This window comes from Scyliorhinus canicula, chromosome 14, assembly GCF_902713615.1.
Source record: "Scyliorhinus canicula chromosome 14, sScyCan1.1, whole genome shotgun sequence".
Lineage (NCBI taxonomy): Eukaryota > Metazoa > Chordata > Chondrichthyes > Carcharhiniformes > Scyliorhinidae > Scyliorhinus > Scyliorhinus canicula.
The window spans coordinates 72,389,217-72,414,637 of record NC_052159.1 but is presented as its reverse complement, the minus strand read 5'-3'; the positions used below and the strand labels follow the sequence as shown (position 1 = coordinate 72,414,637).

The 25,421-nt window shown below is 50.3% G+C and overlaps 1 protein-coding gene across 2 annotated transcripts in view; it reads right to left on the bottom strand.

Moving 5' to 3' along the window:
- The window catches only part of mfsd9 (major facilitator superfamily domain containing 9), a 78,752-nt gene extending 53,638 nt beyond the window's left edge, over nucleotides 1-25,114 (bottom strand). Inside the window, exons 1-2 of one of the 2 annotated variants that reach the window (XM_038818588.1) lie at nucleotides 24,953-25,114; nucleotides 7,887-7,974 (exon numbers count right to left, since the gene is read on the bottom strand). In XM_038818588.1, the coding sequence (XP_038674516.1) occupies nucleotides 7,887-7,974; nucleotides 24,953-25,078 (214 nt within the window). In that variant the 5' untranslated portion in view covers nucleotides 25,079-25,114. Of the gene's footprint in view, nucleotides 1-7,886; nucleotides 7,975-24,648; nucleotides 24,868-24,952 lie in introns of those variants that run through there. The other variant, XM_038818589.1, reaches the window with a different exon arrangement.
- Between the last annotated feature and the right edge of the window lie 307 nt (nucleotides 25,115-25,421).

The window sequence follows — 25,421 nt, the reverse complement described above, 5'->3', positions numbered from 1 at the left end:
GACCAGAGCCTTGTACAGCCTCGGCAGTACATCCCTGCTCTTGTATTCTAGAAATGAATGCTAACATTGCATTTGCCTTCCTAACTGAACCTGCATGTTAACCTTAAGAGAATTCTGAGCTAGGACTCCTAAGTCCCGAAGGGCAATTAGTGATGGGCAATAAATGCTGGCCTAACGAGCAATGCCCACATCCTCTAAATTAATTAATTTAAAAAAAAAAAATCTCCTTCAAACCCTGGGGGTGTAGTCCAACTGGTCCGGGTGATTTATGCTAACCCTGATTTCCCTTGTCATCCATGGTTGCCTTGTCCGCGCCTCAGCATGTTTCCTCTTCCTTGGGATGAATTTCTGTTGCGCCTCCTGAATAAACCCCAAACATCGATTGATGAATTGAACGCCACTATAAATGACAATGAAACAGAATACCCTTGACATTGGGCAGAATTCTCTCCCCCCACGGCGGTTGGGAGAATTGCCGGAGCGCCGCGCGAGTCCCGCCACCCGCACGCAATTCTCCCACCCCCCCTAAACCAGCGCGGCGAGAATCACAGCTGGCTGCTCGGAGAATCGCCGCTCGCTGTTTGCAAAAGGCGAGCGGCGATTCTCCGTCCCAGATGGGCCGAGTGGCCGTCCCAACACGACAGGTTCCCGCCGGCGCCATCCACACCTGGTCGCTGCCGGCGGGAACTGCGCGGGAATGCTGGGGGGGGGGGTTCCTGCACCGGGGGGGGGGGGGGCTCCGATGGGGTCTGGCCCGCGATCGGGGCCCACCGATCAGCGGGCCGGCCTCTCTAAGGGAGGACCTCGTTTCCTCCGCCGCCCCGCAAGATCCACCCGCTATCTTCTTGCGGAGCGGCCTCGGGGAGGACGGCAAATGCGCATGCAACTTCATTTACGCGATGCTGGTCGTGTCATTTACGCAACGTGTTTTTTACGTGGCGCCAAGGCCCAGCGCGCGTAAAATACACGACGCCGCTCCTAGCCTCCCGGGGGCGGGAGAATAGGGGGCTCGGGCCGGGCTTTGACGCCGGAGTGAAACACTCCGGTTTTCACTCCGTCGTCGGGACTTTTTCTCCATTTCAGAGAATCGCGCCCATTATTCATCGTGGCAGGGTACTTCAACCAGGCCAACCTGAAGAGTGTACTGCCAAAAAATTCCACTAACACATCTCCTGTCCCACCAGGGGCCCCAACATCCTTGACTATAGCTACACAAAAATCAAGAATGCGTACCGATCCACCCTCCAGCTGCACTTCGGAAAATCGGACCATAAGAGGGTTCTCCAATCCCGGCACAAAAGCAGAAACCTAAGCAGAAGAATCCGAGGCAACAGGAGAGCTTCAACGCGACTGTTTCGAGTCAGTGGACTGGTCCATACTCAAGAACTCAGCGGCCAACCTAAACGTGTTTGTCACCACCGTCACAGACTTCATCAAAGATTGTATGCCAAAGAAGGTAGTGCGTACATTCCCCAACCGGAACCATATTTTAATCGGGGGATTCACCCCCAACTGAAAGCCAGGTCTGGGGGGTTTTAGGACAGGGGACCCTGACCTATACAAGAAATCTAGGTACGACCTTCGCAAAGCCATCAGGGATGCTAGGAGACAATACCAGACTAAGCTTAAGTCACAGACTAACGATACGGACTCTCATCAGTTGTGGCAAGGTTTAAACAACATAATGGGCTACAAAGGGTGGCACGGTGGCGCAGTGGTTAGCAATTCTGCCTCCGATGCGGAGGGCCGAGCTTCAATCCCGGCCCTGGGTCACTGTGCGTTTGGAGTTTGCACATTCTCCCCGTGTTGCGTAGCTTTCACCCCCACAACCCAAAAATGTGTAGGCTAGGTGGCTTGTTGTGTTGGCTTGTGTAGGCTTGAGAGATGAACAGACACTTCCAACACTGATGAAGGTTCAACTCAATTTTATTAACTACTTCTAAGTAACTAACACACGATGACTGTGGGTCTAAATAATGCTAACTTGAACTAGAGACCAAAGCCTTGTCCGAACCAGTTGATTCCCTCAACACGTGTTGTGAGTCCGTGCTGGGCTGAATAAGTTCCTGTTACACTCAGAGGCAGCACCCAGAATGACCGGGAACCGTGGTGCCCTCTGCCTTTATAGTGTGATTCTAACTGGTGATTGGTTGCGGTGTTTGTACATGTTGATTGGTCCCTGTGTATGTCTGCACCATGACATATTGGTATATATTATGACAGATTGGCCACACTAAATTGCCCCTTGATTGGAAAAAAAAATTGGGTACTCTAAATTTAAAAAAAGTAGAATCGCTGGCATTAGCGCACCCCTCCCCGAGGAACTCAATGCATTCTGTGCTCGTCTCGAGCAGGAAACCAGAAACCATTGTCAATTGGGTAGCACAGCAATTAGCACTGTTGCTTCACAGGGCCAGGGATCGGGGTTCGATTCCCGGCTTGGGTCATTGTCTGTGTGGAATCTGCACGTTCTCCACGTGTCTGCGTGGGTTTCCTCCTGGTGCTCCGGTTTCCTCGCACAAGTTCTGAAAGATGTGCTCATTAGGTGAATTGGACATTCTGAATTCCCCTCTGTGTATCCAAACAGGCGCCGGAGTATGGCAACTCAGGGATTTTCACAGTAACTTCATTGGAGTGTTAAAGTAAGCCTATTTGTGACACAGATAAAGATTATTATTATTAACTGCCCCAGCAGCCTTGGACACACCCATACTTACCGTCACAGCTTCCAAACTCAGATTGGCCTTCTTGAAAGTGAACCCTCTGAAAGCAGCGGGTCCTGATGGAGTCATTGGTCATGCACTTAGAGCCTACCTACCAATTGGCGGGTGTGTTCGTGGACATCTTCAATCTCTCCCTACTCCATTTCGAGGTTCCCACCTTCTTCAAGAAGACCACCATCATACCAGTGCCTAACAAGAACCAGGCAATGTGCCTCAACAACTATTGTCTGGTGACCTTGACATCTATGATTATGGAAGTGCTTTGAGAGGTTGGTCATGAGACACATCAAGTCCATACTCCCAGAATGCCTTGATCCATTGCAATTTGCATACCGCCACAGCCACTCCACAGCAGAAGCTATCTCCCTGGCCCAACACTCATACCTGGAGCATCTCGACAACAAAGACTCCTACGTCAGAATCCTATTCATTGGCTACAGTTCCACCTTCAACAACATAATCCCAGCCTAGCTCATACCTAGGATTTGCCTCCTCCTTCTGCAACTAAATCCTCGACTTCCTGATCCATAGAATCAGTAAGAATAAATAGCAACACTTCCTCCACAATAGTCCTCAATACCGGGGCACTGCACGGCTGCGTACTTAGCCCCCTAATATGTTCCCTATACACACACCACTGTCTGGCAAAATTTGGCTCCAACTCCATCTATAAATTTGCAGATGACACGACCCTAGTGGGTCTGATCTCGAGCAACGATGAATCAGAGTACAGGAGGGAGATAGGGAACCTAGTGGAGTGGTGTAACAACAACAATCTCTCCCTCAATGCCAGCAAATCTGAAGAGCTGGTCATTGACTTCAGGAAGCAAAGTATTGTACACACCTCTGTGTGCATCAATGGGGCCAAGGTGGAGATGGTTGACAGCATACAATTCCTAGGTGTGGTGTGCACATCACAACAATCTGTCCTCGTCCACCCCCACATCAATGCTACGACCAAGAAAGCACAACAGCGCCTAAACTTCCTCAAGAAACTAAGGAAATTTGGCATGTCCACATTGACTCTTAGCAATTTTTACAGATGCACCATACAAAGCATCCTACCTGGCTGCATCACAACCTGGTATGGCAACTGCTCGGTCCAGGACTGTAAGAAACGACAGAGAGTTGTGAACACAGTCCAGTCCATCACGCGTATCTGCCTCCCATCCATTGACTCTGTCAATACCTCCTGCTGCCTTGATAAAGCAGGCAGCATAATCAAAGACCTTTCTCACCCAGATTATTCTCTCTTCCAACCTTTTCCTTCGGGCAGGAGATGCAAAGGTCAGCGAACACGCACTAACAGACTCAAACCAGCTTCTTCCCCGCTGTTACCAAACTCCTGAATGACCCTCTTATGGACGAAACCAGGCATTGTCAAACTCGGGGGGGGGGGGGTTCGACCCACTGTCTGTCGTGGCGCTCCCGATCACGCAAAGCCGCGCACAACAACCGCAGCAGCTGGCTTTTAATAATGCCGGCTGGAAGTGGTCTTCAAAATTGCCAGGAACAGATTTTTAAAATTCACAAAACTATGCGCAAGCGCACCGATGATCAGGCACGCATGCGCAATGCGGCTGCATTTTTTGTTATATGGTCACAGCCTTTTTTTTCCCCAAGTTCGGGGGGCCAAAAGGACAAAGGGACCATTGGGACCAAAGGGACCCAATACCATTTCCTCCATTTTTGGCAGCAACAAACAAGGTAAGAGAAAATGTTGGGTCGCGCAGGTCGGCCGGCGTGAGTCGCGAGGGTTGGCCAGCGTGCGCGCGAAGGTCGGCCAGGTTGGGTTGCGAAGGTTGGCCGGTTGGTAAAAATGGGTCCCTGGAAAAAAAGTTTGAAAAACACTGGACTAAACTGATCACTCCAAGCATCTTCTCTACTGAACAGTACTACACTCCGTGTGCTTCACCTGATGTCTGCGTCTAAGCATTTACATCATGCATCTATCGTATGTCCTATGTTTCCATCCTATGTATGGAACGATCTGTCTGGACTATATGGAAAACAATACTTTTCAATGTACCTCGGTACATGTGACAATAAACCCAAATCCAATCCAAAACTCCTGCTATTGCTGCTCCACCATCTTCCCTGCTAGACTCCCCTTCCAATCAACTCTGGCCAGCTCCTCCCTCATGTCCTTGTAGTTACCTTTATTCAATTGTAATACCTTTACATCTGATTCCAACTTTCCTCTCTCAGACTGCAGGGCAAATTCTATCATATCGCAGGGCAAATTCTATAATATTGTAGTCACTACCCCATAAGGGTTCCTTCATTTTAAGTTCTCTAATCAAGTCTGCCTCATTACACATCACCAAATCCAGAATTGTCTGTTCCCTAGTGGGGTCTACCACAAGCTGCTCCAAAAAGCCCATCTCTTAGACATTCCTCAAATTCCTTTTCTTGGGATCCGCTACCAACCTGATTTCCCCAGTCCACCTGCATATTGAAGTCCCCCATGATTATTGTAATATTGCCTTTTTTACATGCCTTTTCTATCTCCTGATTTATTTTCTGCCCCCCATCCTGACTACTGCTGGGATGCCTGTACATAACTCCCATTGGGGTCTTTTTTACTTTGCAATTCCTCAACTTTACCCACACAGAGTCTACGCTTACCGACCTTATATCGTTTCTTGCTATCGATTTAATTTAATTTCTTATTAACAAGGCAACCCAGCTCCTCTTCTCATTTGCCTGTCCTTTCGATAGGACACATATCCTTGAATATTTAGATCCCAACCCTGATCCCCTTGCGGCCACATCTCTGTGATGCCCACAGCATCGTACCCGCCAATTTCAATGTGCGCTACAAGCTCATTTACCTTGTTACGAATACTGCAGCATTTAGGTACAATATCCTCAATCCCAAGTTGACCGACCCCCTTCTCACAGTTGTCCCCTTATCTGCTGTGCCTGAAGTTAGATTGCTGCCGCTTTCTATACTCTCTGTTCTATTACTTATTATGGAAACTTTACTCAGCTGTCCCGAGCCCGTGGCCTCTTTAACTAGTTTAAAGTCCTCAGCATTAACCAGGGAGAGGAGGGAAGGAGGTGGTTAAGTTCCTGTCGCATTTAGTAGCGAAATCTGACTTAATTTTCTTGGTTTGGTTTCCCAACCATAGCTGGCTGAATTGAAAGAATTGGAGACAAGTGGAATATGCACAGTAGAATATTCAAGGTCAGGTGGGTTCATGGAGGTCAGGTATCAGTTAGAACATGGGGCTGACTGATTCAGGGAACCATGGATCAAATGGGGGTTTATAGCATAGATTCAGGGCCCGGGGAAGGACTCCTGCCCCATAAACATTTACCCGTTCCATCTAGACATTCTTGCCTCTCTTCAGATTGGCACATTCTTCTCATGTCTACTTAAGTCGGTTACCCTCAAGCATCCAAATGCAGCTCCCTGGGAGAACTACACAAAATCTATTATTTTAACTTCCCATTTTTGGGGTTAAAATTCATCCCTCTTTGTTCTCCTCAAAATCATACCTTAAAACGAATCAATTCCATGATTATAACTTATATGTACAGCACGGTGGCACACTGGTTAGCACTGCTGCCTCACAGTGTCAGTTCAATTCCGGGCTTGGGTCACTGTTTGTGTGAAGTTTGCACATTCTACCTGTGACTGTGTGGGTTTCCTCCAGGTGCTCGGTTTCCTGCCACAGTCCAAAGATGTGCAGGCAAGTTAGGTGGATTGGCCATGCTAAATTGCCCCTTAGTGTCAAAAGATGTGTAGGTTAGGTGGGGTTATGGGGTTATGAAGATAGGTGGGGGACTAGGCTGCGGTACGCTCTCTTTCATGGTAATCTGAAAAAAAGACAGATGCAGGGCGGCACGGTGGCACAGTGGTTAGCACTACTGCCTCACGGCACTGAGGACCCAGGTTCGGTACCGGCCCCAGGTCACTGCCTGTGTGGAGTTTGCACATTCCCCCCGTGTCGGCAGGGTCTCATCCCCACAACTCAAAGATGTGCAGGGTAGGTGGATTGGCCACGCTAAATTGCCCCTTAAATGGGAAAAAAAATAACAGGGTACTTTAAATTTATTTAAAAAAAAGACAGATACTCTTTGATTTCGATGGGATGAAAGAAATTAGGACCAAATATTCTCTGGTGTTCTTCATTTGACATACATCAACGACTAAACAAATATACAAATGAAGGATGTTACAAATTTCTTCAAAAAAGAAAGTCCCAAGGAAAAAGAATTTTTCATGCAGTCCCAATGGGCGCCAAATCTATATCACTCAAAAACTCACACGGAAAACTGAAAAAATGACTCCCACTAGCACGGTATCAATAGTGCGGCATCTGGTTCAGTGGTAACGCGTGAATTGTTAGGAAGAATAAAGAAACTAACCAGACAATTGGAATCTTACCTCACTGAGAACAGGAAATTGAGATGCTCTTCCCCCAAAGAGATAAATATTAAAAGTTCCCAGATTAAAGCTGCAATCACTAATGCTGCAGAACTAAAATCAAAAATTTGGCAGCAGAGATCAATTACAGCCCATCCACCTCAATTGCCATGAAACACTCAGGAGCACCAAAATAGGAAGTCACCTAAAAAAGACTACTTGAACTTAGGCCTACTAAGACAATGTGAATGGAGGGTAGTAATCAAGTTACTTATCTGTAACTTTACCCTTCTCCAAACATTTAAACACATGAGGTACTCAAATAGTGACGGTGAATTAAATTACTTTTAAAGCCAGTTAGTCTATTCAGTTCAATTTTTAATAGTTTTCTTTGCCAATTTTTTGCTTCTTATTTCTTTTTCTCAGGGTGGCATACTGCTATATAGTTGCACAGCTGATCACAGTTCCCGTGTCCCTCACTGAAATTTATGCCGAGCCTCAAAAATGAGTATTGGCAGTCCATTCGAATTTGAAGGATGTCGCAATAAGCTCAAGTGCTGTTCTCTGATACGTAATCCACTTACACATACAAAGTCACTGAACAGTAGGAAGAAGCAAGGCCAATTTCTGTTCCTTTTTACCTGGAATTCTGAGATAATTTCAATGCCCTCTTCACCAATACTAGAGCTAATCAGTTAACATAGCGAGACAGGCTGTTCAAGGTAGCAATGATCCAGCAAACACTTTACATATGTGAACCCTCTTGGAATGGAATGGAACATACTAACCTACTAGTCCTGCTACTGTTGCGCTTCCTCCAAGAAGCCGGATGTGTCGACTTAATAAAGGAATGACCATACTCACTGCAAACAAGTCCTAATAAACACACACAAAATAAATAAAATCAATAAAATGTATTTTGATCAATACAAACATAGTCAACACGGATTGTATAAAATGTGGCTTCAATATCATTTCAACCAGTTCTCAGGCAATGCAGTGAAGGGTCTGCTTCCTAGCCCATCCATAAAAATCGTACTTCAGTCAAAACCACTGGAAAAGCATTTAACCAAAACCAGGAAATCTGTACAGAAATCATATGGAATACTGTGATTCTGCACATCCAACCACATACAGGAAAAGACAATTAGGCTAAGCAAAATTGATCATTTTTAAGATGGTCAAACCTATCTCTGAATCCTCTCTTGCTCATCATCTAATTATCCCTTGAACCTACTTATAATGGGGAAGTGTGAAACAGTACACGAATCAACTGTGGAAGGGGCGGTCAAAGTAAGGTTAACTTGGCTGTGTCCTGCAGGTTGCGTACAACCCTGCCTGCAGAATCAGGATACCAAGCTAAAAATGTCAATCATTTCACTGTAACGACACTTCAACCTACATTTAATTTTCATAGTGCATCTATAGGTCTCCCACTAGAACCAAAATGGGCATACTACTGCAATAAAAATCAGGTAAATACTAGAATAAATACTCAACCCTCACAGCTGCTTTTTTAAAAAAACCTCTTACTGGGAAAGGGTTTGTTCAGAGTGTTTGTGGTGAAAGATTAGATTCTACACAGAGGTTTTGAGACTTAGATCTGAATGGATGGCACCTGAGCTGTCTTAGATGGACCACAGGTAAGGGGCAAGCTGACTATCAGCTGCAGCTAAATAGCCTGTGTGGGGAGAGCTGCAAGTGGTAAATGGTGAGAGAAGTAGCAGAGAGTGATTGAGCTCATAGGTGATATCCATGTAACAGGAGACATAAGCAGAGGCTCAGCTTATTTGACTTCTCAGAACAACAGTCTCTCCAGTGACTTGGGTTGCAGAATCAGATGATGGTAGCAGACCTGCCATCCTCTGAGACCAAATAGCCACAGTTGAGAAAGTGACCACCACCCTCAATACCTTCTCCTTTGGATCCTTCCAAGACACAACCAGAGACATGTCCAGAATCTCCAAGTTGATTGGAGAAACTGATAGAATGTTTGCCAGAGCTGGCAATTAAGCCAACTTCACCTGTGATGATGTCAGTCAGAATTAACTGGCAACAACTAGATCAGGATGACTTCTCACAGATTCAAATTATACATATGTGGAAATCCACATGAAAACATAGAACATACAGTGCAGAAGGAAGCCATTCAGCCCATCGAGTCTGCACCGACCCACTTAAGCCCTCACTTCCACCCTATCCCATTCACCCAATTGATGTGTTAGGCAGGTCGGTTCAACGTTGACTGCAACTAGATGCAGTGAAGCTAGAAACAGATGTCTAACACAGATGATCCAACAGTGTTTTATTTAACTAGTGGACTGCTGTCCATGTTCAGCTGTGGGTTGACACTCTGCTAATCTAACTGATGACCTCTTACTGGCTTGACGAGACTTACTAGCTACCGCATGGTGATAGTGCTCACTAGCTTGTGCACTCTGACTGTCTCAGTAGCTGGGTCCTGAGAGAGGGGGAGTCTTAATACCCTGTGGGCTTTATAGTGGTGGTGTCCTGTCTGGTGATTGGTTGTTCTGTGTTGTGTGTTTATTGGTCATCCTGTGTGTCAATCACTGCCTGTCTGCATCTCATTATATACATGAGTGGATATTATGACACCAATAACCCCTCCTAACCTTTTTTGGTCACTGATTATAACTTCATAAATTGACATAAGCAATACTAAAATAAAGAACATCAGTGAATCACACCGCACAAACACATTTGTTTTTAAATTTATGGGTAGTAAAGTACAGTACACAATTGCCTTTCTGTAACCGTTAGCCTGCATTGTGTACCAACGTCATGTTAAAATCAATGCATATTTTGTGGCTCAGATAATGCTGAGACAGGCGATTCAGAATGAATATGTGACAAGTAATTTACATAGGCTTCCCTGGTGCAAATAGCAATGTAAAACATCCTGGAGTTAGTTAACAACAAATTCCGCTGCTGTTACTTGATGCCACCAGATTCTTATTACGAATCTATGCAGTTGACTTGCCAAAGTAGGTTGTGTGAACTCTGTTGATCCCAAACTGATACCTAGCCATTAATGGGGTTGTGGTCGCAGAGGTCTCGTGTAAGTCACTTTGGGTACTAGGAATGGATTTATTAAATACTACCCAGAATGTAAGAGAATAAAAGCAAAGAGGTACAAACAGTAAAATACTGCTGCTGAAGGAAATCTGATACACAAAACAACAAAAGCTCAGCAGGTCAGGCAGCGTCTGTGAAGGTCTCAAACTTGATTCAGTGACAATGCTCACATTGAAGCCAGAAATTAGAGTACATAATCTATGATGACCCTTCTGCACAATATTGAGTGGATGTTGCAATGTTAGTAATGTCCTTTCAGCTGAGGTTCCACCTGCATTTCCAAGTGGACGTAAAAGATCCCACAGCATTATTTGAAGACAGACACGACATTCTCCTAGTTTCGGGATCAACATTCATCATTTAACTGATAATTTGGCTAATTATCTTATTGCCGATTGTGGGAACTTGATTATGCAAATGCTTCATTTTTCTACATTACATCAGCAACTACACTTCAAATATTACTTAATTGGCTGGAAGCTCTTGAAGGTGCCAAGTTTGGAAAACTAGTAGAAAAAACATTGAATGATAGTGAATAAAATTGTTATTTCCATTCTAATATTTCAATTTGGATTAGTTTAGTAGTTTAAAAGAAATAATTTAAAAACTGCAAAAACAACTAAAAATACAGGGGGATTAAAAAACACAAATGATGTGCAAATATGCAAAATCAGACTAAGGCTCACTGCAATTTTTTTTTTAAAATTTAGATTATCCAATTATTTTTTCCAATTAAGGGGCAATTTAGCATGGCCAATCCACCTACTCTGCACATTTTTGGGTTGTGGGGGCGAAACCCACGCAGACACGGGGAGAACGTGCAAACTCCACACGGACAGTGACCCAGAGCCGGGATCGAACCTGGGACCTCAGCGCCGTGAGGCGTTTGTGCTAACCACTAGGCCACCGTGCTGCCCTCACTGCAATTTTTAATGTGGTGGGTTTGGGAGCATCCAAGTTCATCTTCTGGAGAAGTGGGGCCAGAGGTGCCCTCCTTCAGATTGGGACAGCTACATAAAGTTAAGGTTAGGTGACCAGATTTCCCAGGGTTCAGGAACAGGCAGCTACAGAGAATGGACGTAAACAGGTCAAGCAGGTAGGTGAACATTGTTTATGGGGCAGGAGTAGCAGCAGCACTTCCCCATGACGTCTCAAATTATTCTTCCGGCATGATAGGCCGACCCACCCCTCCTTCCCAACACCAACTAGAATCTCGCCTGGATCTCCCCTCCATCTTCATTGGCAGTCCATGTCCTACCATCATCACATGTTCCTGCTCCGTCATCAGAAACAGTGAGGGCGGAGTGGCAGTTATGCAGCAATAAGCCACACATTTGGAAGCTCCCGTTTTAAAGAGATTTTTCGGCTCTTTTGAGAGCCCAAAACGGAAATTTTTCGACGTCTCCCGGTGGGGGAAGGTGTGCTGAACGACTTTCCCTGCAGTCCATGACTCGAACTCGGAGTGGAAAGGTGGAAAAAACAGCAGCAGCTCCTCAGAAAAAACGGGGGAAGGGATCCAAGATGGCCACCGACAAAGCTCCAGAGGAATGGAGACTCTGGGCCCAGAAACAACAAACTGATCTCCTGCGCTGCTTTAAAGAATTCAAGATGTGGAGATGCCGGCGTTGGACTGGGGTGAGCACAGTAAGAAGTCTTACAACACCAGGTTAAAGTCCAACAGGTTTGTTTCAAACACGAGCTTTCGGAGCACGGCTCCTTCTTCAGGTGAATGGAAAGGCTTGTTCCAGAAATGTTTATATAGACACAGTCAGAGATGCCCCGGAATGCGAGCACCTGCAGGCAATCAAATCATCAAAGATGCAGAGAGAGAGGTAACTCCAGGTTAAAGAGGTGTGAATTGTCCCAAGCCAGTTCAGTCGGTAGGCCTCTGCAAGTCCAGGCTTGTTGGTGGGGGCCGAATGTAATGCGACATGAATCCCAGATCCCGGTTGAGTCCGCATTCATGCGTGCGGAACTTAGCTATAAGTTTTTGCTCAGCAATTTTGCGTTGTCGCGTCTCCTGAAGGCCTCCTTGTAGAATTCAAGGATGAAGTACTGAGCTCTCTGCAGGAAACAAACAGAAGGCTGTCAGAGATTCAGTCCACCCAGGGTTCTGCCATCAAGAAGTTGCAGACGCAGGCCATTGAATGAGAGGAGGAGGCCGTGGTCCTCGTGAGTAAGGTGGAGGGGCACGAAGCACTCCACAAGTGGCAGGAACACTTTGAGGAGCTGGATCACCGCATGAGGCGGAAAAACCTGCGGATCTTGGGCCTTGCAGAGGGGCTGGAGGGATCGGACCTGACAGCCTATGTGGCTGTAATGCTGAATTCGCTAGTGGGGGCCGGATCTCTCCATTTGCCCTTGGAGCTGGAGGGAGCGCACAGGGTGCTGGCCAGGAGGCCCAAGGAAGATGAACCCCCGCGTGCGGTGCTGGTGAGGTTCCACCGGTTCAGTGATCGGGAGTGCGTGCTGCGCTGGGCCAAGAAGGTGAAGAGCAGCAATTGGGAGAATGGGGTAGTGCGGATCTACCAGGACTGGAGTGCGGAGGTGGCTAAGCGGCGGTCCGGATTTAATCGGACGAAAGACGTGCTTTATAGAAAAAAGATAAAGTTCGGAATGTTGCCGCCCGTGCGCCTGTGGGTAACTTATTCGGACCGGCATTATTATTTTGATTCCCCGGAGGAGGCGTGGGCCTTCGTGCGGACGGAGAAACTGGACTTGAACTAGGGGTTGGGGGTTGCGAGGTTGGCTGTAAGATATTAGTGCTGGATTCTGCTGTTGCTGTGTTCTCTTTTTCTTCTGTTGTTTTCTTCTTGTTTTAGTACTTTTGCAATTTCGATATGGTTATTTACGGAGGGGTTGTTCTGCTATGTTTTTGTTTTTGTGCTGTGGGACATTGTCTGGGCTGTGTATCTTGAGGGGAGGGTCGGGGGGGTATGTTGTATTCTATGCCGGAGTGGGGGTATGGAGTGGGGCTGATATTTGGGAGCTGCGTCAGAAGGGTGTGGTGGGGCAGTGCGAAAGCGCGGGCTTTCCTCTGGTTTCCCGTGCTGCGGGGCTGGGGGGTGGAGATGGTGACGGGGGAGGCGGGGCCTTAACTGGTTCTTCCCCGCGCTGGAGTGGTGCCAGGAGGGGGGATAGATTGGGGGATGATCCCACTTCGGGAGGGGTCGGGCTATTGGCGGGAGTTTCCGGGGTCAGCAGAAGTTAGCTGACCCACGGAAGTACAATGGAAGACGGTTCGCGGCTGGGAGGGTTCCTAGCCTGGGGGGGAAGGGAGGGGGGGAAAGGGGAATACCGGGTTGCTGCTGGTAGGGTCAAGAAGGAGCTGGTGGGGGCTGGGGGGACAGAGGTGAGGGGTTGTCGCTATGGGGACGAGGTCGAGCAGGGGGTGCTGGCCTGGGGCGGGCAGTCAACGGGCTATGGCTAGCCGACGGGGGAGGGGGGCGGGACGCCCTCTGATCCGGTTGGTCACCTGGAATGTGAGAGGGTTGAATGGGCCGGTGAAGCGGTCGAGGGTACTGGCTCACCTGAAGGGGCTAAAGGCGGATGTGGCAATGCTTCAGGAGACCCACCTGAGGGTGGCGGACCAGGTCCGCCTGAGGAAGGGATGGGTGGGGCAGGTTTTCCACTCGGGGTTGGATGTGAGGAACCGGGGAGTGGCGATTCTGGTGGGGAAAAATGTGTTGTTTGAGGCATCGGAGGTGGTGGCGGATAAGGGGGGTAGGTATGTGATGGTTAGGGGCAGGCTACAAGGAGAGAAGGTGGTACTGGCTAGTGTGTATGCCCCAAATTGGGACGATGCGGGCTTTATGAGGCGTATGTTGGGACGGATCCCGGATCTGGAGGCGGGAGGTCTGATCATAGGGGGGGACTTTAATACGGTGTTGGATCCTTCACTGGATCGGTCCAGCTCTAGGACGGGTAGGAGGCCGGCGGCGGCCAAGGTACTGAGAGGGTTTATGGACCAGATGGGTGGGGTGGATCCATGGAGGTTTGTAAGGCCGAGGGCACGCGAGTACTCTTTCTTCTCCCACGTACATAGGGTCTACTCTCGGATAGATTTCTTCGTGGTGAGTAGGGGACTGATTCCGAGAGTGGAGGAGGCCGAGTATTCGGCCATTGCAATCTCCGACCACGCTCCGCATTGGATAGAGTTGGAGATGGGAGAGGTGCGAGACCAACGTCCGTTGTGGCGGTTGGATGTGGGGTTGTTGGCGGAGGAGGAGGTGTGTAGGAGGGTCCGGGCAAGTATTGAGGGGTACCTTGAGGTGAATGATACGGGGGAGGTTCAGGTGGGGATGGTCTGGGAAGCCCTGAAGGCAGTAATTCGTGGGGAGCTGATATCCATCCGGGCACACAGGGAGAGGAGCGAGAGGAGTGAGAGGGATAGACTGGTGGGAAAGATGCTGGAGGTGGACAGGAGGTATGCAGAGGCACCAGAGGAGGGACTGTTGGGGGAGAGGTGCAGCCTGCAGGCTAAATTTGATTTGCTGACCACTAGAAAGGCTGAGGCACAGTGGAGGAAGGCACAAGGGGCAGTGTACGAACATGGTGAAAAGGCGAGTAGGATGCTGGCTCATCAGCTCCGTAAGCGGGATGCGGCTAAGGAGATTTCTGGAGTGAGAGACAAGAGTGGGAATGTGGTGCGGAAGGGGGTAGAGGTGAATGAGGTCTTCAAGGACTTTTACGGGGAACTGTACCGGTCGGAGCCAACGGGGGAGAGGGGGGGAATGAAGAGGTTCCTCGACGGGCTTTCTTTCCCGAAGGTGCAGGAGGAGAAGGTGGAGGGGCTGGGTGCGCCGATTGAGCTGGAGGAGCTAGTTAAGGGGATCGGGCAGATGCAGTCAGGGAAGGCACCGGGGCCGGATGGGTTCCCGGTGGAATTTTATAAAAAGTTCGTGGACCTAGTGGGCCCCTTGCTGGTGCGGACACTCAACGAAGCGTGGGAAGGGGGGACTTTGCCCCCGACGATGTCACGGGCACTGATCCCATTAATTTTAAAGAAGGACAAGGACCCCCAGCAGTGTGGTTCATACAGGCCCATATCTCTCCTCAACGTGGATGCTAAGGTGCTGGCAAAAATCCTGGCCACCAGGATAGAGGACTGTGTGCCAGGGGTTGTGCATGAGGACCAGACAGGTTTTGTGAAGGGAAGGCAGCTGAACACGAATGTGCGGAGATTGCTGAATGTCATTATGATGCCGGCGATTGAGGGGGAGGCAAAGATAGTGGTGGCGCTGGATGCGGAGAAGGCCTTCGATAGAGTGGAGTGGGGGTACCTATGGGAGGTGTTGGGGAGGTTTGGATTTGGTGAAGGGTTCATTAGATGGGTAAGGCTGCTATATGAGGCCCCGATGGCGTGCGTGGCCAGGAATAGGAGGAGGTCGGAGTACTTCCGGCTTTACCGAGGGACCAGGCAGGGTTGCCCCTTGTCCCCCTTGTTGTTTGCACTGGCAATCGAGCCGCTGGCGATGGCATTGAGAGATTCAGAGAGGTGGAGAGGCTTGGTGCGAGGTGGAGAGGAACACAGGGTGTCGTTGTATGCCGACGACCTGTTACTGTATGTGGCGGACCCGGTGGGAGGGATGCCGGGAGTGATGGAGTTACTAGCCGAGTTTGGGACCTTCTCAGGTTATAAATTAAACTTAGGCAAGAGCGAGGTGTTTGTGGTGCACCCTGGAGACCAGGAGGAAGGAATTGGTAGGCTCCCGCTTAGGAGGGCAGGGGAGAGCTTTAGGTACCTGGGGGTGCAAGTGGCCAGGGACTGGGGGACTCTCCACAAGCATAACTTTACCAGACTGGTAGATCAGATGGAGGAGGAGTTCAGGAGGTGGGACATGCTGCCATTGTCGTTGGCGGGGAGGGTGCAGTCCGTCAAAATGACAGTGCTTCCGAGGTTCTTGTTCCTTTTTCAGTGCCTGCCCATATTTATCCCCAGGGCCTTCTTTAGGAGAGTGACCGGCAGTATTCTGAGCTTTGTGTGGGCACATGGGACTCCGAGAGTGAGGAGGGTGTTCCTGGAGCGAGGAAGGGATAGAGGCGGGCTGGCGCTGCCCAACCTTCTGGGGTACTATTGGGCAGCCAATGTGTCAATGGTGCGTAAATGGGTGATGGAGGGGGGAGGGGCGGCGTGGAAAAGAATGGAGATGGCGTCATGTAGAGGTACGAGCCTGGGTGCCATGGTAACGGCACCGTTGCCGCTTTCCCCCAAGAGGTATACCACGAGCCCGGTGGTGGCGGCGACCCTAAGAATCTGGGGACAGTGGAGACGGCATCGGGGGGAAACAGGGGGCTCGATGGAGGCTCCACTGGGTGGCAACCATCGGTTCATCCCGGGGAACACGGATGGGGGATTCAGGGGATGGCAAAGGGCGGGCATCAGCAAATTGAGGGACCTGTTTATTGGCGGGAGGTTTGCGGGCCTGGGGGAACTGGAAGATAAATTTGACCTTCCCCAGGGGAACATGTTCAGATACCTGCAGGTAAAGGCGTTTGCTAGGCGACAGGTAGAGGGATTCCCTTTGCTGCCCTCGCAGGGGACGATGGACAGAGTGCTTTCGGGGGTGTGGGTAGGAGAGGGGAAGGTGTCTGACATCTATAAGGTAATGCAGGAGGTGGAGGAGTCGTCAGTGGAGGAGCTGAAGGCTAAATGGGAGGAGGAACTCGGGGAGCAGATAGAGGACGGGACTTGGGCGGAGGCCTTGGAGAGAGTCAACTCTTCCTCCTCATGTGCGAGGCTTAGTCTCATCCAATTTAAGGTGCTGCACCGGGCCCACATGTCCGGGACTAGGATGAGTAGGTTCTTTGGGGGTGAGGACAGGTGCACCAGATGTTCGGGGAGTCCTGCGAACCACGCCCATATGTTCTGGGCATGCCCAGCACTGGAAGAATTCTGGAAGGGGGTGGCGGGGACGGTGTCGAGGGTGGTTGGATCCAGGGTCAAGCCAGGGTGGGGACTCGCGATTTTTGGGGTTGGGGTGGAGCCGGGAGTGCAGGAGGCGAAAGAGGCCGGGGTCCTGGCCTTTGCGTCCCTAGTAGCCCGTCGAAGGATTCTGCTACAGTGGAAGGATGCGAGCCCCCCAAGCGTGGAGACCTGGATCAGTGACATGGCGGGATTTATAAAATTGGAAAAGGTCAAATTTGCCCTGAGAGGATCAACACAAGGGTTCTATAAACGGTGGCAGCCTTTTCTGGACTTCCTGGCTCAGAGATAGGTAACTGGGTCAATAGCAGCAGCAACCCGGGGTGGGGTTGGGGGGGGGGGGGGGGGGGGGGGGGGGGTGCATTATTGTAGTGTTTATTCTGTAACTTTATAGTGTGTTAATTTGCGTTGTTGTTAAAATGCTGGGTTGTTTATGGGGATGGGGCGAATGTATATGATTGTTAATATTATTGTTATTTTCGGTATTTTACTAAGGTGCATTATTGTTGTATAAAATCAAAATTTCTCAATAAAAATTATTTTAAAAAAAAAGAAACAGCGAGGGCTTCTATGTGCCAATAGTTCGTGTGGTGGTGGAAGTGGGGAGCCTCCCAGCCTCTGAACCTGAAGCTCCGGGTTCAAGTCACACCTCAGGACTTTAAAAAAAATTCCAATTAAGGGGCAATTTAGCATGGCCAATCCGAGTGCAAACTTTGGAGTTGTGAAGTAGTTGCTGTGGTGGAGAGTGGCTGCTGCAGTTGTTGCTCTCTCTGTTGCTCAGTCTGTTGCCTGTTCCAGTGCTGTTTTCGCTGAGCTGCCTGGAGAGAGGAGGGTGGGGAAGGAAGGAGGAAGAGATAGGAGGAGAGAAGGACAACTTTCAACACCAAGGTGGGAGTAGAGCCCTTTGGGCTGCTCCCAGGCTGAGGGCCCAGCCCTCCAGCCGATTAACATCTGCCTCCAGCAATGACGAAGCCAGGACAAGGGGTCCACCAGACCTGCTTTTTGCTGCTGAGCTGCCTGGAGAGAGGAGGGAAGAAGGAGGAAGAGACGAGAGGAGAGGGCAGGAAGAAGGCAACTTTTAACAACAAGGGGGGAGTACAGCCCTTTGGACTGCCTGTCTGCTGGGCCCCTTCCAACCCTCCCATCCATCAACAACTGCCTCCAGCAAGGATGAAGTCAGGACAGGGAGATCCAGAAGACGGTGTGCTGGCTGAACCCCTCCTGGGCTGCAGACCCGCTCACATATCAGCAGCTTCCTTTGGTCGGGAGGACGTCTGATTCTTCAGTGTGGTCGTTCCAGGGTGTAGAGCACGAACTGTGGTTTTGCTGCACCCTTTATAGGCTGGTGCGGAGAGGGTGGCGCTCTGGCCCCTGCCCCTTGACATTACATCGTGCCCCCAGAAGAAAACAGACGATGAAACATGTTTCAACCTCTGAGCTGTTGCAGTCCCCGGCAGGACGCCTCAGAATCGGGTGCGAGCGAGATCCCGGAGGGCTCGTTCCGCTAGATGCAATTTTGTCCCCCGGAGGTGTTCGTTTTCATAATGCTAGAGGGATGTGGCAGATCCCTGACCTCAAGGTTATTGGCGGTGGTGGCGAGGAGAGACCCCCCTCTCCACCCAGCCTCCGACGCCGTGTGTCCCCATTTCCATCCCGGACCTTTTTCCAGAGCTGTTCCCAGATCTATCCAGTGACCAGGCGTCACAAGAGGAGGCGGGGTCTGAGTCGCCGCCTCCCACTGGCCTGATACCCAGAGAGGATCCTGCGATTCGGGGGGCGTGGGGGGGATTGAGGCAGACCCAGCGCTAGTTGGTGGATCCGTGCCGTCCGTCACACTCAATGTGGTGGAGGACTAGGTCATAGACGGCGACTTCTGGGAGGATGATGGCTGCTTGGTGGGAGATAATTTGGGGTCCATCTGTAGTGAGTGGTGACTCCCTTGTGCCCGACACCGAGTTGCCCCTCATTCCCTGAGGGGAACTCCGGGATTTTCTATATGCCAACCGTGGTCACCGAAACCGAGTGCAGTAGCCCTCGACCGGTGGTCAGACATGGCTCTGCTCATTATGTCTTCCCACACCTTCGTTAAAGAGGCGGGGGACGCGGATGCCTCTGAGCAGTGCTGGCTGAAATCTTTCCTCACCGGGCTCCAGGGGGAACTGAGGGCACACACTCCTCTGCTCCCTCCGAACACGGCAAAGGTGGCACTTTGCTGCTGACATGGAGGTGACCATAGCCAACCTCAACATCAACGGCAGCAGGGACGTGCTCCGCAAGTTCCAGAACTTCTTGGTCCTCCGGACAGGACGTATGTGGCCTGCTTCCTGCAAGAAAACCACACCGCTCCGGAAGACGAATCCACATGGCTCCTAGAGTGACGAGGGGGTTCTACATGAGACACCTAAGCTCACATTTAGACAGTGTGGCTATCTTGTTGGCCCCACATTTTCAGCCGGAGATTCTGGCAGTCACGGAGCTAATGCCAGGCCGGCTGCTGCACCTGACAGCCCACGAGGGTGGGGAGGTACTTCACCTTGTGAATGTCTATGCACCCCAGGCTGGCCAGCAGCAGACGACATACTTCGAGCAGGTATCCACTCATCTTGACATCATCGCCATGGGTGAGTGCATCGTCCTCGGAAGGGGATTTTAATTGCACCCTCGGGAGAAAGCACCGCCTCAGTATCCAGTGCAGCTCTTGTGCGGTGGTGAAGTTAAGGAACCTGGTTGGGTTCTTTGACTCGGTGGACTTCTGACGGACTTGCCATCCTGACTCCAGTGTCTTCACTTTTGTGAGGCCTGGGGCCGGAGCGTCCAGAAGTATGTCAGGGTTATGCGTGGTGGTCGACAAAGAGGCGGAAATCTAGGGTCGAGGTGTTGGAGAAGGAGGTGCTCGACCTGGAGGCATGTCTCGATCAGCCCGATGAGGACCGAGCCCTGCGGCTGGTGTACAGAAAAAAGAAGGGCATGCTGCGGGACCTGCCATTTATCGGGTCCCATGGCGCATGCGTGAGGTCGCGGATCCAGATCCTCACAGACATGAACCGCCGCTCCCCCTAATTCTACTCACTGGAAAAAAGGCGCGGCGCGTCCGTCACCAGCTCCTTAAGTTGCTGGTCGACGACGGGTCCCTCATCTCGGATCCGAAGGAGGTCAGGGCCCAAATTCAAAACTTCTACAGTGCCCTCTTCTCCCCGGATCTGTCTAGCGAGGATGCTTGCAGAGTTTTGTGGGAGGACCTGCCAGGTCAGGGGGACAAGAGGTTTGATACCCCTATAAGCCTGGGGGAGCTGACCGGTGCCCTCGACAGCCTGTCCAGGGACAAAACGGGCTGACCGTGGAGTTCTTCAGGGCGTTCTGAGACCTCATGGGGAGCGACTATGCGGGGACCTGGGGGAAAGTATCCCAATCGGGCAGATGCCCCTCTCATGGCGCAGAGCCACCATTACCTGCTGCCAAGAGGGGGGATCTCCGCAACCTCAAAAACTGGTGACCGGTCTCCCTCCTCAACATGGATTACAAGATCTTCGCCAAGGCGATGTGTTTGCACCTTGGCACCATGCTGGACCACTTGATCCACCCTGACCAGTCCTACACAGTCCTGGGCCACACGATCCACGACAACATCCATCTGGTCCGGGACCTGGTCCATCATTCCCAGATGGCTGGTCTATCGAGTGCTTTCCTGTCTCTTGATCAGAAGAAGGCATTCAACAGGGTGGATCACGAATATTTATTCGGGACTCTGCAAGCATTCAGGTTCGGGACGCATTTCGTCGCCCGGATCCGACTTCTGTACACTGCCACACAGTGACTCTTTAAAGTAATGGGTCCCTGGTGGCGCTCCTTCACTTTTTGCAGAGGAGTGCGTCAGGGCTGCCCCTTGTCTGGTCAATTTTATTCTATTTGTGTAAAGCTTTTCCTGCGCTTCCTGTGGAGCAGGTTGTTGGGGCTGGGCATTGGGGTGGTTCTCTTGGCCTACACTGATGACTTGCTTCTCATGTTCACCGACCTGCCGAGAATGTGAGAGTGCCAGGCTATGTACTCTACTGCGCCCTCTGTCCAAGTGTTCTGGACTCTGGTCGGTCAATGGCAGATGGAACCCCTCCCAGAGGAGCTCAGGCCTTTCACCTGGAGCAGGACGAGCCTCCTCTACTTGGGAGTCCACCTTTACCCAGCTGAGGAATCCTGGCCGGCTAACTGGCAGGAGCTGGAGACCAAGGTAACCGCTCGCTTGAGACGCTTGACACGACTGCTCCGAGTGCTGTCTTACAGGGGTCGAGTTTTCATCATAAACCAGCTGATAGCCTATATGTTATGGTACTGGCGGGTCACTTTGACCCCTTCCCCTGACCTTGTCACAAACATTTGGAGAATGCTTGTAGAGTTCTTCTGGGACAAGAGACTGCACTGGGTCGCTGCTGAGGTTCTGACTCTCCCGCTGAGGGAGGGAGACCAGGCGCTGGTGTGCCGAAGCACCCAGTTGCTGAGCTTCCACCTTCAGACTGTGCAGCGATACGCTGAGCACTATCCACGATGGTGTGCCATGGCAACGCATTTCTTCCGCCACGTACATGACCTGAATTATGCAGTTCATAGGTCAGCAGGGTCTTTGTTTCCCTCTGCAGGCGCTGTCCATCTTTAAGCAGGACCTGCTCAAAGTCTGGAACATGGTTACCTCGCGCCGCAGCTCCACCCCCCACATCAGGGGTGGTGGCTATCGTCAGGGAGCTGCAACTCAGGAATCCGCAACTCTACAATACCATTTTGAGTGGCTGATTGGGGAATGCGCTGTGGCTGCCTGGGTGACCAGGATCGGGGATACACTGGGTGGTGGAGGAGTGGGCTGGATGACACCCCATGAGTTAGCACAATGTGCGGCGGTGCACATCTGGTTTGCAGCCAATGCCATCCGAGGACTCAAAACGTTCGTGCTCGGACGCGATGGCACTCGAGGTTTGGAGGACACGCAGGTGTGCAGTGGTATCCCGTCGGGCGAACCCCTGCCTGGACGGAATTCCACATTGGCCACAGGCCCTGAAACCTACCTCGGGGGCTAGTGCCCCACAATCCTAGCCACCTCGCAGAAATGCCGTCTGTGCCTTTTCGCACTACACAAAGAGGTTTCCTCTACGGGCTGCTGCTGCACACCCTTCTACTTCTTACTCTCGCCTGTCTCCCGGACACGCCATGGTGCACCCTGTTGCTGTCCGATGGCGGAATTCCCCTCTGGAGGTTCCTCTATAGAGTCCTCTTCCTAGAATCCTGGGGACCTAAGGAGGAGGATATTGCATACAGCAGTCACGTACAATCACCAATTGCACCGGTTCATAGACTCCCAACAAGCCTGCCATTTTTGCGGTCTTGTGGAGTCTGTGGACCATGTCTATGTTACATATTTTAGGTTGCACTCTCTTTTAGTTTGCACTTCAGCTCCACACTACTGATCTACGGGCACTCGGTGCAGAGAGGGGGCGGGGAAGGCAGAGGACCTCCTTGTGAACCTAGTCCTGGGCCTGGTGAAGCATGGCATTTATAGGCCCCTCTTCCGCAGCTACATTCATGGTCGGGTATCCCTGGAAAGGAAGCATGTGGTGTCCACTGGCACCATTGAGGCCTTCCGTGCCTGGTGGGTACCGCAGGTGTTGGGGTGCTTTATTGACCCCTTTAATTTGTTAATAATAATCTTTATTGTCACAAGTAGGCTTACATTAACACTGCAATGAAGTTACTGGGAAAAGCCCCTAGTCGCCACATTCCGGTGCCTGTTTGGGTACAGAGAGGGAGAATTCAGAATGTCCAATTTACCTAAAAGCATGTCTTTCGGGGCTTGTGGAAGGAAACCGGAGCACCCGGAGAAAAACCATGCAGACACAGGGAGAACGTGCAGACTCCGCACAGTGACTCAAGCGAGGAATCGAACCTGGGACTCTGGCGCTGTGAAGCAACTGTGCTAACCACTGTGCTACCATGCCACCACACTCTAATTTGATGTCTTTTACATTTCCGTTGATCTTTTTTATGTTCGGGCAATGCCCCTAACAGGAGCGGCACTTTTTACTTTTTCCCTACGTTTGTTGCTTTTCTTTTATTCTGTGGGTGGACCTCAAAAGAGTGGCCAATCTACCTGTCGAGCTCAACTGTAAAACGCTGAGATGTTGATTCAATGACAGAAGATACATCCATGTGACAAAATGAATCATATGAGCGAAATCAAAGAAATAAAATGCCAATATCAAACACAGAGGCAATATGAATAGCTAAAGGTGGCTAACTGGGTAGAGAAGGAAACATGAAAAAACTGCCAAAGAGGAGCTGGTTCCAATGGCCCAGAGTGTGATGGAAGAACCGTGCTGTTTGATTCTAAGAATGAAATGCATTCTGCCAGCAGGAAGCAGGAGTCTCTCCAGACTGTTGGGTGATCAAGATTTCACACAAAGGCTCGAATAAAGAAAAACATTTGACACTTTGGTAACTGTAGCTTCATTAATTCATAAACGTAGAATAGTTTTCAAATGTGGCAGATACTATGAATGTACCTATAATTTAAATATTTCCAACAAAGATAGTTTAAAAGTTAATGTAAATCTTGTTTGAATTACTGGATTAGAATTGCCTTTCTTTACATTTACTCCCTGCCTGAGATGCACTTTGCTTTTTTATTTGGTTGCATTAGCTTCTTCCAGGACCGTAGGTCGATATCAAAACTCCTAAATGAAACCTTCAGTGTTCTTGTTGCGATTTCTTTGACCGCCATGAGAGCACACCCCAGACTCATAGAATTCTTACAGTGCAGATGGAGGCAATTTGGCCCATCAATCTGCACTGACCCTTCGAAAGAGTACTCATAGAAAGAGCACTCCACCCAGGTCCACTCTCCCACCCATTACCTTCCCCCTGCTCTATCCCTGTAATATAACCCGCACATCCCTGGACACCAAGGAGCAATTTATCATGGCCAATCAACCTAACCTGGACTTTGGACTGTGGGAGGAAACCAGAGCACCCAGAGGAAACCAATTGCCGACAAGGGGAGAACTTGCAAACTCCACAGTCACCCAAGGCTGGAATCGAACCTGGGTCCCTGGTGCTGTGAGGCAGCAATGCCACCATCCCACCCTAAAAGATAAAAGTGTCAGGCATTCTGGCTACATGATTATGCAAGTGGTATGTGACAGAGGGAGAGGAAGTTCTGAATGCTGTACAGGTCTGTTAGGTCAGAAGTGTTACAAACTAGTAGCAGCAGATGTTCAAATCCCTGTCCATCCAATGGAGCTGAACAAGTCGGCAACTTGTGAAACGGAAATTTATATCTAAAGTTATTTTGGAATCCTACTTCTTAATGTAACTAAAACCTCATCCAAGACCAAATCTGCATCAAGGTTTTCCAGTTTTATTTATTTACAGTTCCTCTCAGGAATGCTCTTTAACTCGATATAACTGACATCTCGTGTTGTTTACATGTGATCATAGCTCTGCAAACAATACTTCACAATCATGAAGTGGTATTTTGTCCTTTTTCAATCTACCTTGAGTTGGTGATCGATGGAAAGATTGACTTCATTACATCAGGGCGTATTTTACATAAGTTTAAGCATCTGAAAGGATTTGGGGTTGGAGGTGATGGCTATTCACTTTAAGACCTATTTTGGCAGCAGTGCAGAGAGTTTACAGGCGGAGCAGATGAAAGATGCTCTCCCGACCAGTGCTTTGAAGGGTATTTTAAAGCGGGGGGGTGGTTATCAGGCTGCTATTACCTCCCCACTTCCTGCTGCTGTCTCTGCCAGTGGCGCCACTGAATGATCACTCACATGACGGCACAATGTGACTTACCAGGAAGCTGACCAGATAGAGGCGGAGCAAGAGAGCCGAGTGACGGGTGGCGCGCGGGCTGACCGGGTGGCGGGGGGCGCGCGGGCTGACCGGGTGGCGGGGGGCGCGCGGGCTCACCGCCCCCATTGTCCCAGCGGCAGGCTCGTCAGAGCGCGCGCGCACCAGCTGCCACCCCGCCGCCAACCGCGAGCTGCACATGCGCACACCGAGCAAGCAGCTCCCCCCCCCCCCCCCTTCCCAGGCTGAATCAAATTGACCAATCCACTTTTTACCAACTTGGGGTGACCAGAGCTTTCAAAACTCAAAGCCTTGAGAAACCTTGGGCACAGTGAGGCAACGCATGGCAGGAGTCGGGGGGGGGGGGGGGGGGGCAGTTGCGGGCCAGAGGTCAAGCCATGACATTTCCTGGAGTATGTCCAGTCAGAGTTGGTAAAACGCTGTCAAGACACTGGGGTTCCCAACTCTAGGT